Raw genomic sequence first — 19,482 nt, 5'->3', positions numbered from 1 at the left:
TGTATTTTAGTAGGTAGTTCTCATAGTACTTAAAGATAGGAAAAGCATATGAGCTTGCAGAATATGGAAGAGAGATTTGATAGTTTTGACATTGACTGAAATAGGAGTAAGGATGTGAACTCTGGATAATAGGAAATTGCAATAGAAATGAAACCATTTGAGAGTATTTATTATTGAGATATTTACTGAGCACGTGCTTAAGCCAGGCATTCCTATGCTATAGCGGTATCTTTGGGAAGTTATATTTCCATTGATATTAATAAATCTTTATTTATTAATAAATTTATTAATAGATTTATTAATAAATTTATTTATAGATTTATTAATAAATAAAGGTGAGGTCCCTAGCCTCACCTTTTACCATTCTCCTTTAATCTTTTAAAACTACTTATTTCTTGATTTTATTGTTTCTTGCCTGTGTGCCTTTGGAGGTAACTCCGTCTCTACTCAGAATTGTTCTCTGTCATTTTCTAGGAAATCCTTACCTATTCATATTTGACTCTGATTTTTCTCTTCTGGGAAGCTATATTTTAATTACACCTCTCTTGTTGCCATTCCCATAGCTCTCCAGCCTCAGAGCAGGCATAGTGCAAGGAGTGTATGTTGGTAGTCTGTCTTACTAGTCTGAACTCCAGGGCAGCTGTCTTCTATTGCTACCTTGTAATTTACAGCACCTAAAACAGTATGCCTGGTAGATGCTCAACAAATGTTCCCTAATGAAGTGAGTGTCAGGAGTGTTTTAACTAGATTAAATATATAGGATTCTGTAGGACTCTGCGTGTGTGCGTACACACACCTGTGCATATATTTCTTTTTTGTTTTTTATTACTCAGTGAATTTTATTACATTTATGGTTGTACAGTGATCATCTCAACCCAATTTTATAGCATTTCTATCCCAAACCCTCAGCACATCCCCCCACCCCCCAGCCTGTCTCATTTGGAAACCGTAAGTTTTTCAGTCTGTGAGTCAGTATCTGTTCTGCAAAGAAGTTCATAGTGTCCTTTTTTTAGATTCCACATGTAAGTAATAGCATATAATGTTGATGTCTCATTGTCTGACTGACATCACTTGTCATAATTTCTAGGTCCGTCCATGTTGTGCTGCAAATGCCGTTTGTTCTTTCCTTTTAATGGCTGAGTAATATTCCGTTGTGTATATGTACCACATCTTCTTGATCCACTCCTCTGTCGATGTTGTTTCCATGCCTCGGCTAATGTATATAGTGCTACAATGCACATTGGAGTACATGTTTCTTTTTGAGTCATGGTTTTCTCGGGATAGATGCCCAGGAGTGAGATTGCTGAATCAAGTGGTAATTCTATTTTTAGTTTTCTGAGGCATCTCCATACTGTTTTCCACAGTGGTTCCACCAATTTACATTTCCACTAACAGTGTAATAGGGTTCCCTTTTCTCCACACCTTCTCCAGCACTTCTTGTTTGTAGACTTTTTGATGATGTCCATTCTGGCTGATGTAAGGTGGTACTTCATAGTGGTTTTGATTTGCATTTCTCTAATGATGAGTGATATTGAACATCTTTCTTGTATTTTTTGGCATCTATATGTCTTCTTTGGAGAATTGTTTCTTTAGATCTGCCCATTTTTTGATTTTTTTTTGTTGTTTTTTGTTTTAGTATTGAACTGCAGAAGTTGTTTATAAATTTTGGAGATGAATCCCTTGTCAGTCGATTCATTTGCAAATATTTTCTCCCATTTTATGGGTTGTCTTTTTGGTTTATTTAGGGTTTCTATGCTGTGCAGAAACTTTTAAGTTTAATTAAGTCCCATTTGTTTATTTTTGTTTTTATTTTATTTTATTTTATTTTATTTTATTTTATTTTTTCAAATCCCACCCCAGGTAATTTTTGAAAACTATTCATTTGGGAAGGGATGAGTTTTTTCCCCCTGTAAATTTTCTATAACAGTCAGGGCCATTCCATTGAAGATGCTTAAGGGATTTCTTTCTTTCTTTTTTTTTTTGTCTTTTTTTTTTTGGCATTTCTTGGGCTGCTCCCACTGCATATGGAGGTTCCCAGGCTAGGGGTCTAATCGGAGCTGTAGCCACCAGCCTATGCCAGAGGCACAGCAACACAGGATCCGAGCCGCATCTGCAACCTACATCACAGCTCACAGCAACGCCAGATCCTTAACCCACTGAGCAAGGGCAGGGATCGAACCCGCAACCTCATAGTTCCTAGTCAGATTCGTTAACCACTGTGCCACGACGGGAACTCCTGTTTTTATTTTTATTGTTATTACTCTAGGAGGTGGATCTGAGAAGATACTGCTATGGTTTATGTTGGAGAGTGTTTGGCCTGTGTTTTCCTTTAAGAGTTTTATAGTATCCAGTCTTATATCTTGGTCGTTAATCCCTTTGGAGTTTATGTTTGTGTAGGGTGTTAGGAAGTGTTCTAATTTCATTCTTTTCCATGTGGCTGTCCAGTTTTCCTAGCACCACTTATTGAACGGGCTGTCTTTTCTCCATTGTATATTCTTGCCTCCTTTGTTGGCTGTAGGCGCATGGGTTTAATTCTGAGCTTTCTATCCTGTTCCACATCACATCAAAAGGAATAAAATATTTAGGAATAAACCTACCTAAAGAGACAAAAGACCTATACTCTAAAAACTATTGACGTTAATGAAAGAAATCAAGGATGACACAAACAGATGAAAAGACATACCATGCTCTTGGATTTGAAGAATCAATATTACAAAATGACTATACTACCCAAGGCAATCCACAGATTTAATGCAATCCCTATCAAATTCCCAAGGACATTTTTCACAGACTTTGAACAAAGTATTTTAAACTTTGGAAGCACAAAAGACCCAGAATAGCCAAAGACATCCTGAGAAAGAAAAATGGAGCTGGAGGAATCAGGCTCCCTGACTTCAGACTATACTACAAAGCTACAGTCTTCAAAATGTATGGTACCCGCATATATTTCTTTGTATGTGTATAATGTACTTTGAATTAAGATGTGTATCCAGCCAGTGTTTGTTCAGGTGCTACAGAAAATAGTCAAAAGAAAATGCGTTTTGTAGCAATACATGATTTCTAATGTAAGGATAACACTTTGTGGGAGGTTTTGATTAAGAATTTTTACCTTGAGGTTTTTTTTTTTTTTTTTTTTTTTTGCCATTTCTTGGGCCACTGCTGCAATATATGGAGGTTCCCAGGCTAGGAATCGAATTGGAGCTGTACCCGCCAGCCTACACCACAGCCACAGCAACGTGGGATCCGAGCTGTGTCTGCAACATACACTGCAGCTCATGGCAACGCCGGATCCTTAACCCACTGAGCAAGGGCAGGGATCGATCCCGCAACCTCATGGTTCCAAGGCAGATTTGTTAATCACTGAGCCACGATGGGAACTCCTGCCTTGAAGTTTTGACTGGACTCTGGATCTGGGGCTAACCATAATGTGTCTGTGGCATGGGCAACTTCAGAACCTTCTAGAACCTTCTGGTACTGATTGATAATCACAGTATTTTAAATTTATTCTATTTGGCTGTATTTACTGGAAAACACTTTTTTGTGTGTGTGTGGATTTATGATCTTTTTTTTCTTTTTTTTTTGTAGTGATCTCAGAAAATACAAAGACAAACCCAAAGATGGTTCAAGATTTTTTCAGAGAGGAGTATATGCTGAACAATGCCATTGGTATGTGTGCTCTGCTGAGAGTTTTGAAAGTAGAATCAAGACATAAGCTGCACAACATAAGTTGTTAAAATATAATCAACAGACACTATATTTAATTTTTTATATACTTTGGGCTAGGAATAAACTTGATTAAACTAGCATGACTTCTTAATTCCCAGACAATCCATACTTTATTATTAAATAGGCTATCCTTAACCACTATTTGCCATACAGTCAATATGGAAACATGAACTCTGATCATATGGCTAGCTTTCTTGGAAAACCAAAAAAACTTGGTCCCAGTTTTCACTATAAAATGAAGTATCATTTCCTAATTCTTGAGGAACCCTGGGATGAAGTTTCTTTTTTTTAATCTTTTTAGGGCTGCACCCATGGTGTATGGAAGTTCCCAGGCTAGGGTCAAATGAGAGCTGTAGTTGCCGGCCTATACCACAGGTACAGCAGCTTGGGATCTGCACTGCCTCTGTGACCTACACCATAGCTTATGCAAGGCTGGATCCTTAACCCACTGAGTGAGGCCAGGGATCGAACCCAAGTCCTTATGGATACTAGTCAGGTTTGTTACCGCTGAGCCATGACAGGAACTGAAATTTCTTTATAGTCAGTGTTCCAGATTTCATTGTAAGTGAAACAGTAGTTACATTTAGCAAGCATGTGTTTCAAGTGTTAAATTACAGGGAATAATATAATAAATACTTGTGTACTCATCAGCTCAGAATAAATAGACATCTATATTTTATTTTTGTTTGATGTTTTAAAATTTATTTATATTTTATTTTATTTTAAAATATTTTTTCCACTGTAGATGGCTTATAGTGTTCTGTCAATTTTTCTATGTATAGCAAAGTGTCCCAGTCATGCATATATATGTATATATTTATATATATATATTCTTTTTCTCACATTATCCTCCCTCATCTCCATCATAAGTGACTAGATATAGTTCCCAGTGCCATTGCTTATTCATTCCAAATGCAGTAGTTTGCGTCTATTAACCCCATATTCCCAGTCTGTCCTTATCCCAGCTCCTCCCCCTTGGCAACCACAAGTCTGTTCTCCAAGTCCATGAATTTCTTTTCTGTGGGAAGGTTTATTTGTGCTGTACATTAGATTCAGATATAAGTGATACCATATGGTATTTTTCTTTCTCTTTCTGACCTACTTCACTCAGAATGAGAGTCTCTAGTTCCATCCATGTTGCTGCAAATGGCATTACTTTGTTATTTTTTATGGCTGAGTAGTATTTCATTGTGTATATATACCACATCTTCTTAATCCATTCATCTATTGATAGACATTTAGGTTGTTTCCATGTCTTGGCTATTGTGAATAGTGCTGCAGTGAACATACGGGTGCATGTGTCTTTTTCAAGGAAAGTTTTGTCCAAATATATGCCAAGAGTGGGATTGCTGGGTCATATGGTAGTTCTATATTTAGTTTTGTTAGCTATCTCCATACTGTTTTCCATAGTTTTGTTAGCTATCTCCATAGTGTTTTCCACAGTGGTTGTACATTCCCACCAACAGTGTGGGAGAGTACCCTTTTTTTCCACACCCTCTCCAGCATTTGTTATTTGTTGACTTACTAATGATAACCATTCTGACTGGTGTGAGGTGGTACCTCATAGTAGTTTTGATTTACATTTCTCTAATAATCAATGATGTTGAGCATTTTTTCATATGCTTGTTGGCCATCTGTATGTCTTTGGAGAAATGTCTGTTCGGGTCTTTTGCCCACTTTTCAATTGGGTTGTTGGGTTTTTTACTGTTGAGTTGTATAAGTTGTTCATACATTTTAGAGATTAAGCTTTTGTCAGTTGCATCTTTTGAAACTATGTTCTCCCATTCTGTAGGTTTTCTTTTATATTTTATATGGTTTCCTTTTTGTGCAAAAGCTTGTCAGTTTGGTTAAGACTCATTGGTTAATTTTTGCTTTTGCCTTGGAGACTTACCTAAGAAAACATTTGTAAGGTCAGAGAGTGTTTTGCCTGTGTTCTCTTCTAGGAGTATGACGGTGTCTTGTCTTACGTTTAAGTCTCTAAGCCGTTTTGAGTTTATTTTTGTGCATAGTGTGAGTGTGATTGATTTACATGCAGCTGTCCAGTTTTCCCAGCAGAAATTACTGAAAAGACTATCTTTTTCCCATTTTATATTCTTGTCCCCTTTGTCGAAGATTAATTGACTGTAGGTGTCTGGGTTTATTTCTAGGTTCTCTGTTGTATTCCATTGTTCTGTATGTCTGTTTTGGTATCAGTACCACACTGTCTTGATGATTGTGGTTTTGTCGTCCGAAGTCTGGGAGAGTTATGCCTTCTGCTTGGTTTTTGTTCTTCAGTATTGCTTTGGCAATTCTGGTTCTTATATGGTTCCATATAAATTTTTGGATTGTTTGTTGTAGTTCTGTGAAAAATGTCATGGGTAATTTGACAGGGATTGCATTGAATCTAGATTGCTTTGGGTAGTATGGCCATTTTTGCAATATTAATTTTTCCAACCCAGGAACATGGAATATATTTCCATTTCTTTGAATCCTCTTTAATTTCCTTGATTAATGTTTTATAGTTCTCAGCATGTAAGTATTTCACCTCCTTGGTCAGGTTTATTCCCAGGTATTTAATTTTTTTGGCTGTGATTTTATTTCATTTTTTTTTCTTTTTTTGTCTTTCTAGGGCTACACCCACGGCATATGGAGGTTCCCAGGCTAGGGGTTGAATTGTAGCTGTAGCTGTCGGCCTATGCCACAGCCATAGCAATGTGGGATCTGAGCCACATATGCAACCTACATCACAGCTCATGACAATACTGGGTCCTTAACCCACTGAGTGAGGCTGGGGATTGAACCTGCATCCTCATGGATACTAGTTGGGTTCCTTAACCAGTGAGCCACGACGGGAACTCCAGGCATGACAGGAACTCCTTGGTTGTGGTTTTAAAAGGTATTGTATTTCATATTCCATTTCTAATATTTCATTGTTAGTATACAGAAACGCAACTGACTTCTCAATATTAATCCTGTGTCCTGCTACATTGCTGAATTCGTTGATCAGTTGGAGTAGTTTTTGTGTTGAGTCCTTAGGGTTTTCTATATATAGTATCACGTCATCTGCATACAGTGACACTTTTACCTCTTCTCTTCCAATTTGGATAAATTTTATTTTATTTGTTTGATTGCTGTGGCTAGGGCTTCCAGTATTGTGTTGAATAAAAGTGGTGAGAGTGGGCATCCTTGTCTTGTTCCTGATTTTAGTGGGAAGTCTTTCATCTTTTTCCGTTGAGTATTATATTTGCTGTGGGTTTGTTATAAATGGTTTTTATTATGTTAAGGTATGATCCCTCTATACTCACTTTGGTAAGAGTTTTTATCATGAATGGATGTTGGACTTTGTCAAATATTTTTTCTGCATCTCTCGAGATGATCATGTGGTTTTTGACTTTTCTTTTGTTGATGTGGAGTATGACATTGATTGATTTGGCATATTTTGAACCATCCTTTGAACCTGGAATGAATCCCACTTAGTCATGGTGTATATTTTTTATATGTTGTTGGATTCAGTTGGCTAAAATTTTGTTGAGAATTTTTGTGTCTATATTCATCAAATATATTGGCTTATAATTTTCTTTTTTGGTAGTATCTTTGTCTGGTTTTGGTATTAGGGTGATGGTGGCTTCATAGAATGTCTTTGGGAATGTTCCTTCTTCAGTCTTTTGAAAAAGTTTAAGGAGGATGGGTATAAGTTCTTCTTTGTATATTTGGTAGAATTCAACGTGTGAAGCCATCTGGTCCTGTTTGTGGGGGAGTTTTTTTTTTTTTCTTCTTGATTCAGTTTTGGCGTGCTATCTCTAGAAAGTTGTCCACTTTTTCTAGGTTGTCAAATTTGTTGGCGTATAATTGTTCATAGTATCCTCCTATGGTTGTTTGTATTTCTGCATTATCCTTTGGGATTTCTCCTTTTTCATTTCTTATTTTGTTTATTTGGGTTTTTTTCTTTACTCTTCTTGGCAAGTCTGGCCAGTGATTTGTCAATTTTGTTGACCCTTTCAAAGAACCAGCTCTTAGTTTTATTGATTTTTTTTCCTATTTTTTTTTTGAATCTCTATTTTATTGCTTTCCTCTCTGCTCTTCATAATTTCCTTCCTTCTGCTGACTGGGTTTTGTTTGTTCTTTTTCTAATTCTTTTAGGTGGTGGGTTAAGTTGTCAACTTGAGATTTTTCTTCTTTTTTGAGGAAGGCCTGTTTCACTATGAACTTCTCTCTAAACACTGCTTTTGTGGCATCCCGTGGATTTTGAATGATGGTGTTTTCATTATGATTTGTCTTGAGGTATTTTTTAATTTCCCTTTTGATTTCCTCATTGACCCATTGGTTTTTTAGTAGCATGTTGTTTAGTCTCCATATAGTTAGTTTTTCCTCATTTCTTTTCCTGTGGTTGATTTCTAATTTCATGGCATTGTGTTCAGAGAAGATACTTGAAATAATTTCTATAATCTTAAATTTGTGGAGGTTGGTTTTGTGCTCCAGTATGTGGTAAATCCTTGAGAATGTTCCATGTGCACTTGAGAAGACTGTGTATTCTGATTTTTTTGGATGTAATGTCCTGAAAATGTCAATTAAGTCTAATTTTTCTATTGCATCATTTAGGATCTCTGTTGCCTAATTGATTTTCTGTCTAGAGGATCTGTCCATCAATGTGAGTGGGATGTTAAAGTCTTCTACTATCATGGTATTCCTATCAATTTCTCCTTTTATGTCTGTTAATACTTATTGTATGTATCTGGGTGCTCCTATATTAGGGGCATTGACGACTATAATATCCTCTTCTTGAATTGATCCTTTTATCATTAAATAGTTTCCTTTTTTGTCTTTCTTTATGGCCTTTGTTTTAAAGTATATTTTGTCTGAGTATTGCAACTCCTGCTTTCCTGTCTTGTCCATTGGCCTGAAATATCTTTTTTCCACCCCACCACTTTTAATCTTCATGTCTCCTTTGCCCTAAGGTAAGTCTGTAGACAGCCTATTGTAGGCTTTTGCTTTTTTATCCAATCTGCCACTCTTTGTCTTTTGATTGACTCGTTCAGTCCATTGACATTTAAGGTAATTATTGCTAAATACATATTTATGGCCATTTCAAACCTTCTTTTCCACTTGATTCTATGTTTCTCTTTTGTTTCTTTCTTGTTTTGGTTGGCTGATTTCCATTTATTTTATGTCCGAGTACTTTTCTTTTTAGTTTTTGTGAGTGTAATGTTTGGTTTTGATTTATGATTTACCTTCCTATATCTGCTTGATTTAGCCTGATAGTCATATAGGCTCAAACACATTATTAAAAAAAAATGATCCTTTCCCACATTTTATGATTTTGATGTCCTTTTATAATATCTTCATGTTTGTCCTTTTGCTGTTCCTTGTGTTTGTCACTTTTACATTAGGTTTTTTTTTTTTATTTAATTTTTAGATCTATATACTGTCTTAAGTGGTTGCTTTCCAGTTGTAATTTCCTCCATCCTATTTCTTACTTTTTTTTATTTAGAGAAACCATTTCAGTATTTCTTTTAGAATGGGTTTAGTGTTGCTATACTCTTTTAGTTTTTGTTTGTTGGAGAAATTATTTTTTTTTTGTCTTTTTTGCCATTTCTTGGGCCGCTCCTGCAGCATATGGAGGTTCCCAGGCTAGGGGTCCAATCGAAGCTGTAGCTGCCAGCTTACACCAGAACCACAGCAACGCAGGATCTGAGCCGCGTCTGGGACCTACACCACCGTTCACGGCAACGGCGGATCGTTAACCCACTGAGCAAGGCCAGGGACCGAACCTGCAACCTCATGGTTCCTAGTCGGATTCGTTAACCACTGCGCCATGATGGGAACTCCGAGAAATTCTTTATTTCTCCTTCTATTTTAAATGATAGCCTTGCTGGGTAGAGTATTCTAGGCTGTAAACATTCCCCTTGTAGAACTTTGAATATATCTTGCCAGTCTCTTCTGGTCTGTAGTGTTTCTATAGAGAATCAGCTGATAACTTTATGGGGGTTCCCTTGTAATTAATACTTTGTGTTTCTCTTGCTGCCTTTAGAATCCTCTCTTTATCTTTAACTTTTGCCATTTTTATTATAATATATCTTGTTGTGGCCCTGTTTGGGTTCATCTTGTTTGGGGCCCTCTGTGTTTCCTGTATATTGACATCTGTTTCCTTTAGATTTGGAAACTTTTCAGACATAATTTCTTCGAAAATATTTTCAATCCCTTTTTCTTTTTCTTCTCCTTCTGGAATCCTTATTATGCATACATTGGCCTGCTCTATATTATGCCATAGATCTCTTATATTGTTTTCATGTTTTTTTTTTCTTAATTTGGTTTTCTTTCTGCCATCCTGATTGGGTGATTTCCATTATTCTATCTTCCAAATCACTAATTTGTTCCTTTGCATTATTCATTCTCCTCTTTCATGCCTTTAACTCAGTTTGTGTCTCTGCAAATGAATTTTGTCATTATTCTTGGTTCTGCCTTATATTTTCTATTTCCTTTTTAAAGTAATGTGCATTATTACTGTTTATATCTGCTCTTAATTCCTTCATATTCACCCTTAATTCCTTCAATATTTTCATGATCTCTCTTTTGAATTCAGTGTCTATTAGGCTGCAGAATTCTGTTTCATTTTTGTTGTTTCAGGTGAATTCTCCTCTTCTTTTAACTGGGAATTTTTCCTGAGCTTCTCCATCTTGCTTATATTTTTCTTTCTCTGTGAGTTTAGGGAAACCAAATCGTAGTCTTGGAGGGCTATTTCTATGCAGGGGTGCCCCTTGGTATTTGGTAGGCTGTTACTATTTATTTTTGGCATGGGCATTTGGATATTTGCTATCTCTTTCTTCAGTGTGAGCAGTCTGTTATCCCCAGGGTGCTGAGTGTGTTTCCAGGGAGAAGGAGGCAGTGGGTAGGGCTAGTAGTCAGTGCTGGTTGCTGGGCTCTTGACAGTAACAAAGACCTGCAGGAAGGTGGTGCAAGCTACTCCTAGTTGCAGGGCACTGGGAAGTGGTACAGAGCCTTAGGCAGATTTAGGAGGTGCCCAGAAAATTTAGCAGTGGCAATGGCAGGGTGTGTGAGTTCCCAGGGGAGTAAGAGCAAAAACAGGTGTTGTTTGGTCACAGTGCCCTCCTCTGTGGTGCTCTCTGAGGTGATTGGGGCCACAAGTGGTGCCTGTTCATGGACCCCTTATGGTGGCGGGCCATGCCCACCTCTGGAGTCAGAGATAACTGCAGTGGTTTTCCCTTCCACCTGTAGACATGCAACAAGCATCCTGTCCCACTTAGTTCCTTCATGCAGGAGGTGCTGCACAGGCTGCTCCTAGTTGCAGCATCCTGGGAAGTAACAGTGATCAATTATGTGGATGCTGCCCAGAGCATTTGGCAGTGACAGCAGCAGGGTGGGTGTGTTCCCAGGGGAGTGAGAGCAACAACAGGTGGTGCTCAGTTACAGCACTCTTTTTTTGCTGATCTCTGAGGTGATTGGGTCTGCAGGTGGAGCCTGTTCACAGACCCCTAGTGGTGGCAGGCCACGTCTCCCTCTGGTTTCTGAGTTGACTGCTGTGGTTTGGCCCCACTGCAAGAGGCACTGAGTTGTGCTTAGCCTCCTGCTGCCCTTGGCCCACACATGAAGTGCCTGGCCACTCATAACCTGCATGAGAAGTGCCTGGTCTCCCATAGCCCCAGCAAGTTGCTTCTCCCTACCTGTAGCCTGTGCCAGAGGTACCTCAACCTCTGAGAGCCCACACATGTATACAAAGATTCCTATGGCAGTCTGCCTCTCCTCCTCTTACCCTCCCCAATGGTGCCTTGCTTCTCCTGAGGGTCCAGACCTCCTCCTGGGTTCCCTTGGCTATGGCATTATACTCCCCATTCTGTGGCATACTGCTTCCTAGCCCCTCAGGCTTTCTCCATGTAGCCAATCCTTGTCCTCTCTCCAGAACTGACCTCCAGAGCCTGAGACTCAGTGCCCAGCCCCGACCCGAGTGTCTCAGGTTGTGGTGTCCGGGTTGGTGCTACAGAAGATCTGCGCAGCTCTCACTCTGCCTTGCCCTTCTCAGTCCTACTCCTGTGCTTTTCTTGGAGAGTTTGAGGTCTCTCTGTCTCAGCTGATCTCCCATCAGTTAGGTGGCTTCTCAGGATGTGGATTCCTTTTGTCTTTCACAGATCCCTCTCGTGAACGCTAGTCCCGTCCTGATTCCTTCTCTCTCTCTCTCTTTTCTTTCTTTTTTTTTTCTACCCAGTTATGTCAAGGGTTTCTTCCTGTTTTTGGAGATTTAAGTTCTTCTGCCAGTGTTTAGATGTTCTCTGTGAATCGTTCTACATGTAGATGTGTTTTTTTTTTGATGCGTTTGTGGGAGAAGGTACGTACAATAGCTTACTCTTCCACCATCTTCTTACAATTTATTAGAATTAAATAGAATACTATAAGTCTTTAAAATTACAGTCCTGTCTGCTTTGTCGCTTTCTTCAGTTCCATTTCTTTCTTTCTCCAGAAACATCTTTCTCTCTTTAGAAACAACCATTGTTGTTAATTTTGAGTGCATCCTATCAGGCTGTAATTTATATTTTTACTATGTGTTTATCAACAAATGTAGTATTACTTTTTTGTTTTGGAAATTTGCATGAGTACTTTCCTACTGTGTATACCATTCCTTAAGTTGTTTTTAATAACATGGAATATAACTGCTGTATGTTATTCAGTACCCCATTTTATTTATCTATTCTACATTAATGGGTGTTTTAGATTATATCAAATTTTTACTAATACAGATTGTTATACCATTATAGGTACACCCTTATTGTCCATGTGCAAAAGTTTCTAGAAGAAATAGCAGCTGAATGAATAGATTAGAGTTTATTCATTTTCAGTGTTTCCAAGTTATTCTCTTAAGTACAATACTTCAGTATCCTCATGCCCTTTCTGTCATTGTTTTGTTTTTAAACTTTGCATGTTTGATATCCTATTGTGGTATTAATTTGTATTTCATTGAACACAAGTGAGATGTTTTCTTATGTTAATCATTTAGGTTTTCTTTTCATTTTCACCCTTTGTTTATCTTTCTTTTGTCTTTTTCTTGCTGATTTCATAGGTCTGTGTATTCTGGATTCTTGGCTTTTATATATTATATATTTTATATATTATTTATTATATGTATAACAAATACACTTCTCTCAGTCTGCTACTTTATCTTTTAGTATATACAAGTTTTTGTTTGATTAAATAAAATGTATCCATGCTTTTCCTTTATAATTTCTACTTTTTTGCATTTTAAAAACACTTATTAACATGGACACTTTTAAGATATTCTTTTATATTTTCTTTTAATAGTTTTTTATATTCCAAGTCTGTAATGTATTTGCATTTTTTTTTGCATGTGATGTCATCTAACTTTATTTTCCAGCTGGAAAGCCAGATGCTATAATGTCTTTTATTGAATACTTCGTGCCTTCCTTACTGATTTTAATGATACTTATATCATATATTCTTTTTTTAATTTTATTATTTTTTAATTTTTTTGTTTTTTTTATTACTCAAATGAATTTATCACATCTATAGTTGTATAATGATCATAACAATCTGATTTCACAGATTTCCATCCCACAACCCAAGCACATCCCCCCACTCCCCAAACTGTCTCCTCCGGAGATGGTAAGCTTTTCAGTGATTGTGAGTCAGCATCTGTTCTGCAAAGAAGTTCCGTCTGTCCTTTTTTCAGATTCCACATGTCAGTGAAAGCATTGGATGTTGGTGTCTCATTGTATGGCTGACTTCACTCAGAATGATCATTTCTAGGTCCATCCATGTTGCTAAAAATGCCCTTATTTCATTCATTTTAATGGCTGAGTAATATTCCATTGTGTATATGTACTACATCTTCTGGATCCACTCCTCCGTCGATGGACATTTAGGTTGTTGCCTGTCTTGGCTATTGTAAGTAGTGCTGCAATGAACAATGGAGTACGTGTGTCTTTGTGAGTCGTGGTTTTCTCTGGATAGATGCCCAGGAGTGGGATTGCTGGATCAACTGGTAGTTCTATGTTTAGTTTTCTGAGGCATCTCCATACTGCTTTCCACAGTGGTTGCACCAATTTACAATCCCACCAGCAGTGCACTAGGGTTCCTTTTTCTCCACACCCTCTCCAGCACTTATTGTTTGTAGACTTTTGGATGATGGCCATTCTGGCTGGTGTAAGGTGGTACCTCATGGTGGTTTTAATTTGCATTTCTCTAATAATGAGTGATGTTGAACATCTTTTCAGGTGTTTTTGGCCATCTGTATGTCTTCTTGGGAGAACTGTCTGTTTAGATCTTCTGACCATTTCTTGATGGGGTTGTTTGGGTTTTTTTTTTTTTTTTTTTTTAGTATAGAGCTGCAGAAGGTGTTTATAAATTTTGGAGATGAATCCCTTGTCAGCTGATTCATTTGCAAAGATTTTCTCCCATTCTGTGGGTTGTCTTTTCGTTTTGTTTAGGGTTTCCTTTGCTGTACAGAAACTTTGAGGTTTGAGTAGGTCCCATTTGTTTATTTTTGTTTTTATTGTCATTAAGAGGTGGATCTGAGATGTTGCTGTCATTTATGTCAGAGAGTGTTTGGCCTATGTTTTCCTCTAAGAGTTTGATAGTGTCTGGTCTTATATCTATGTCTTTAATCCATTTGGAGTTTATTTTTGTGTATGGTGTTAGGGAGTGTTCTGATTTCATTCTTTTCCATGTGGCTGTCCATTTTTTCCAGCACCACTTATTGAACAAGCTTAACTTTCTCCATTGTATATCCTTGCCTCCTTTGTCATAGATGAGTTGGCTGTAGGTGCATGGGTTTAATTCTGAGCTTTCCATCCTGTTCCACTAATCTATATTTCTGTCTTTGTGCTAGTACCATGTGGTTTTGACGACTGTTGCTTTGTAGTATGGTCTGAAGTCCGGGAGCCTGATTTCTCCGGCTCCATTTTTCTTTTTCAGGATGTCTTTGGTTATTCTGGGTCTTTTGTGTTTCCAAACAAACTTTAAATTATTTTGTTCAAATTCTGTGAAAAATGTCCGTGGTAATTTGATAGGGATTGCATTGAATCTGTAGATTGCTTTAGGTAGTATAGTCATTTTGATAATATTAACTCTTCCAATCCACGAGCATGGTATGTCTTTCCATCTATTTGTGTCATCTTTGACTTCTTTCATCAGTGTCTTATAGTTTTCAGAGTACAGGTCTTTTGTTTCTTTAGGTAGGTTTACTCCTAGGTATTTTATTCTTTCAGATGCGATGGTAAACAGGATTGCTTCCCTAATTTCCTTTTCTGCTCTTTCATTGTTAGTGTGTAGAAATGCCGTCGATTTCTGTGTTGATTTTGTATCCTGTGACTTTGCCAAATTTGTGGATGAACTGTCTAACAGTTTTCTGGTAGAGTCTTTAGGATTCTCTAGGTATAGTATCATGTCATCTGCAAATAGTGATAGTTTTACTTCTTCCTTTCCAATTTGGATTCCTTTTATTTCTTTTACTTCTCTGATTGCTGTGGCTAGGACTTCCAGAACTGTGTTGAAGAGTAGTGGTGAGAGTGGACATCCTTGTCTTGTTCCTGATCTCAGTGGGAATTCTTTCAGCTTTTCACCATTGAGAATGCTGTTCGCTGTGGGTTTGTCATATATGGCCTTTGTTGTGTTGAGGTAGGTTCCCTTTATGCCCACTTTCTGAAGGGTTTTGTTTTTATCAGAAATGGGTGTTGGATTTTGTCAAAAGTTTTTTCTCCTATTGAGCAGACCATATGAGTTTATTGAGCAGACCATATGATTTTTATTCTTCAGTTTGTTAATGTGGTGTATCACACTGATGGATTTGCGGATATTGAAGAATCCTTGCATCCCTGGGATAAATCCCACTTGATCAGTATGTACAATCCTTTTAATGTATTGTTGGATGCAGTTTGCTAGTATTTTGTTGAGGATTTTTGCATCGATGTTCATCAGTGAAATTGACCTGTAGTTTTCTTTTTTTGTGGAGTCTTTGTCTGGTTTTGGTACCAGGGTGACAATGGCCTCATAGAATGAGTTTGGGAGTATCCCTTCCTCTGCAATTTTTGAAACAGTTTTAGAAGGAGAGGTGTTAGCTCTTCTCTAAATGTTTGATAGAATTTGCCTGTGAAGCCATCTGGTCCTGGACTTCTGTTTGTTGGAAGTGTTTTAATCACAGTTTCAATTTCAGTTCTTGTGATGGGTCCATTCATCTTTTCTGTTTCATCTTGGTTTAGTCTTGGAAGATTGTACCTTTCTAAGAATTAGTCCATTTCTTCTAGGTTTTCCATTTTATTGGCATATAGTAGTCTCTTATGATCCTTTGTATTTCTGTGGTGTCCGTTGTTACTTCTCCTTTTTCATTTCTAATTTTATTGATTTGAGTCCTCTCTCTTTTTTGCTTGATAAGTCTGGCTAGGGGTTTATCAATTTCATTGATCTTTTCAAAGAACCAGCTTTTTGTTTCATTGATCTTTTCTATGGTTTTCTTTGTTTCTATTTCATTGATTTCTGCTCTGATCTTTACGATTTCTTTCCTTCTCCTAACTTTAGGTCTTGTCTGTTCTTCTCTCTCAAGCTGCTTTAGATGTAAAGTTAGCTTGTTGATTTGGGCTTTTTCTTGTTTCCTGAGGTGGGCTTGTATTGCTGTAAACTTTCCTCTTAGAACGGCTTTTGCTGCATCCCATAGGTTTTGGAGTGTCGTGTCTTTGTTGTCATTTGTTTCTAGTTTTTTTTTTAACTTCCTCTTTGATTTCTTCAGTGATCCATTGGTTGTTTAGTAGCATGTTGTTTAGTCTCCAGGTGTTTGTGTTTTTTGCAGTTTTTTTCTTGTTGTTGATTTCCAGTTGTATAGCATTGTGGCAGGAAAAGATGCTTGATATGATTTCAGTTTACTTCAAAGTTACCGAGGTTGGATTTGTAGCCCAGGATATGGTCAATCTTAGAGAATGTTCCATGTGCACTTGAGAAGAATGTGTATTCTGTTGCTTTTGGATGGCATGTCCTATAAATGCCTATTAAGTCCATCTGATCTAAAGCTTCATTCAGGGCCTGTGTTTCCTTATTGATTTTCTGTCTGGATGATCTGTCCATTGCTGTAAGTGGGGTGTTAAAGTCCCCCACTATGATTGTGTTATTGTCGATTTGTCCTGTTATGGTTGTTATCAATTGCCTTATATATTGTGGTGAACCTATGTTGGGTGTGTAGATATTTAAAATTGTTACGTCTTCCTCTTGGATTGATCGTTTAATCATTATGTAATGTCCTTCCTTGTGCCTTAAAATATTCTTCATTTTAAAGTCTATTTTGTCTGATATGAGTATTGCTACTCCAGCTTTCTTTTGATCCCCGTGTGCATGAAATATTTTCTTCCATCCTCTCACTTTCAATTTGTATGTGTCCCTAGAAGTGAAATGGGTCTCTTGAGGACAGCATATATATGGGTCTTGTGTTTGTATCCATTCAGCTAGTCTATGTCTTTTGGTTGGGGCTTTTAGTCCATTAACATTTAAGGTAATTATTGATATGTATGTTGTTATTGCCATTTTATTAGTTGCTTTGGATTTGTTTTTGTTGCTCTTTTTCCTTTCCTTCCTCTCTTGTTCTTTTCTGCCTATAGAAGTTCCTTTAGTATTTGTTGTAAGGCTGGTTTAGTGTTGCTGAATTCTCTCAACTTTTGCTTATCTGAGAAGGTTTTGATTTCTCCATCAAATCTGAATGAGAGCTTTGCTGGGTAATGTAATCTTGGTTGGAGTTTTTTTCCTTTCATCACGTTAAGTATATCATGCCACTCCCTTCTGGCCTGCAGAGTTTCTGTTGAAAAATCTGCCAGTAGGCTTATCGGGGTTCCCTTGTATGTTACTTGTTTCTTTTCCCTAGCTGCTTTCAAGATTTTCTCTTTGTCTTTAATTTTGGTCAGTTTGATTAATATGTGTCTTGGGGTGTTCCTCCTTGGGTTTATTTTGTATGTTACTTGTTGTGCTTCCTGGATTTGAGTGAGTGATTCCTTCTCCATGTTAGGGAAGTTTTCGGCTGTTATCTCTTGGAATATTTTTTCTGTCCCCTTCTCTCTCTCTTCTCCTTCTGGCACCCCTATAATACGGATGTTGTTGCATTTCATGTTGTCCCAGAGTTCTCTGAGACTCTCTTCATTTCTTTTCAATCTTTTTTCTCTTTTCTGTTCTGCATCCGTGATTTCCACTAATCTGTCCTCCACCTCGCTTATTCATTCTTCTGCCTCCTATATTCTGCTGTTGGCTGTTCTAGTGAATATTTTATTTCAGTTATTGTATTTTGCCTCTCTTCTTGTTTAAGTTTTATTTATTTATTTATTTTTATTTATTTATTTTTTTGTCATTTCTTGGGCCGTTCCCATGGCATATGGAGGTTCCCAGGCTAGGGGTCTAATCGGAGCTGTAGCCACCAGCCTACACCAGGGCCACAGCAACGCGGGATCCGAGCCGCGTCTGCAACCTACACCACAGCTCACGGCAACGCCAGATCATTAACCCCCTGAGCAAGGGCAGGGATCGAATCCTCAACCTCATGGTTCCTAGTCGGATTCGTTAACCACTGTGCCACGACGGGAACTCCTTGTTTAAGTTTTATATCTTCTATCTCTTTGCTCAGTGTTTCCTGTAAGTTATCCACCTTTGCCTCCAGTTTATTTCCAATGTCTTGCATCATCTTCAGCATAAACAGTCTTAAGTCTTTTTCCTGGAGGGTGAGATTCTCCTCATGGCTTACCTGATTTTCTGGGATTTTTCCTTTCTCCCTCATCTGAGTTATAGTTCTCTGTCTTTTCGTTTGTATATGTTTTTGATGTGATGACCTTCTTACAGATAATAGAGTTGTAGCCTCTCTTACGTCTGTTGTCTTCCCCCCTTGTGGCTGAAGTCGGAATGGGGGGCTTGCTGTAGGCTTCCTGATGAGAGGGGCTGATGCCCACTGGTTGTTGGAGCCTATTCTAATCCCTCAGGTGGGTGGCAATTAGTCTCTGGATGGGATTAGAAGCAGTTGTGTGCCTGAAGGGTCTTTAGGTAGCCTGTTTACTCTGAGAGGTGGGGCTGTGATCCCACCTGGGTTGTTGTTTGCCCTGGGGCTTCTTAGCAGCTGACTGACGGGTGGGGTCAGATTTTCCCAAAATGGCCACCTCCAGAGAAAGGCACAGCTGCTGAATATTCCCGAGAGCTTTGCTTTCAATGTCCTTCCCTCACAACAAGCCATGTTCACCCCTCTTTTCCCAGGTTGTCCTCCAAGAACTGCAGTCAGATTTGACTCAGATTCCCATGGAGATTTTGCTCTGCCCTGGCACCCAGTGCATGTGAAAGTCCGTGTGCACCTTTTAAGAATGGGGTCTCCGTTTCCCCCAGTAACATGGAGTTCCTGCACACAAGGTCCACTGGACTTCAGTGCCAGATGCTCGGGGGCTCTTTCTCCCTGTGCCAGATCCCCAAACGTGAGAGTTTGATGTGTGACTCAGATCTCTCACTCCTGTAGGTGAGTCTCTGTGAACCAGTTACTTTCCATTCTGTGGTGCTTCCCACCCGGAGGTATGGGGTTGTTTATATCACGAAATCGCCCCTTCTACCTCTTGTGTGTCCTCCTCTTTTTCTTCTGGAGTAGGATACGTCTTTTAAGGTTTCCAGTGCATTTGGGTGAAGAATGCTCAGCCTTTAGTTGTGAATTTTGTTGTTTTTAGGAGAGAAGTTGAGCTCCAGTCCTTCTATTCCACCATCTTAATCCCGTCCCTGTCATATATCAAGTTCCTATATGTGACCAGGTCTGTTTCT

The 19,482-nt window shown here is 38.2% G+C and overlaps 1 protein-coding gene across 2 annotated transcripts in view; it reads left to right on the top strand.

The window, feature by feature from the left end:
* Positions 1 to 19,482, top strand: part of HIBCH (3-hydroxyisobutyryl-CoA hydrolase) — a 136,753-nt gene that overhangs the window by 30,987 nt on the left and 86,284 nt on the right. For both annotated transcript variants that reach the window (XM_047773066.1, XM_047773067.1), the window contains one exon: positions 3,586 to 3,666. In XM_047773066.1, the coding sequence (XP_047629022.1) occupies positions 3,586 to 3,666 (81 nt within the window). The remainder of the gene's footprint in view (positions 1 to 3,585; positions 3,667 to 19,482) is intronic.

Source organism: Phacochoerus africanus, chromosome 3, assembly GCF_016906955.1.
Source record: "Phacochoerus africanus isolate WHEZ1 chromosome 3, ROS_Pafr_v1, whole genome shotgun sequence".
In the NCBI taxonomy this organism is placed as follows: domain Eukaryota; kingdom Metazoa; phylum Chordata; class Mammalia; order Artiodactyla; family Suidae; genus Phacochoerus; species Phacochoerus africanus.
Note: the sequence above shows the minus strand (reverse complement) of the source record. Positions and strands in the feature narration are given on the sequence as shown.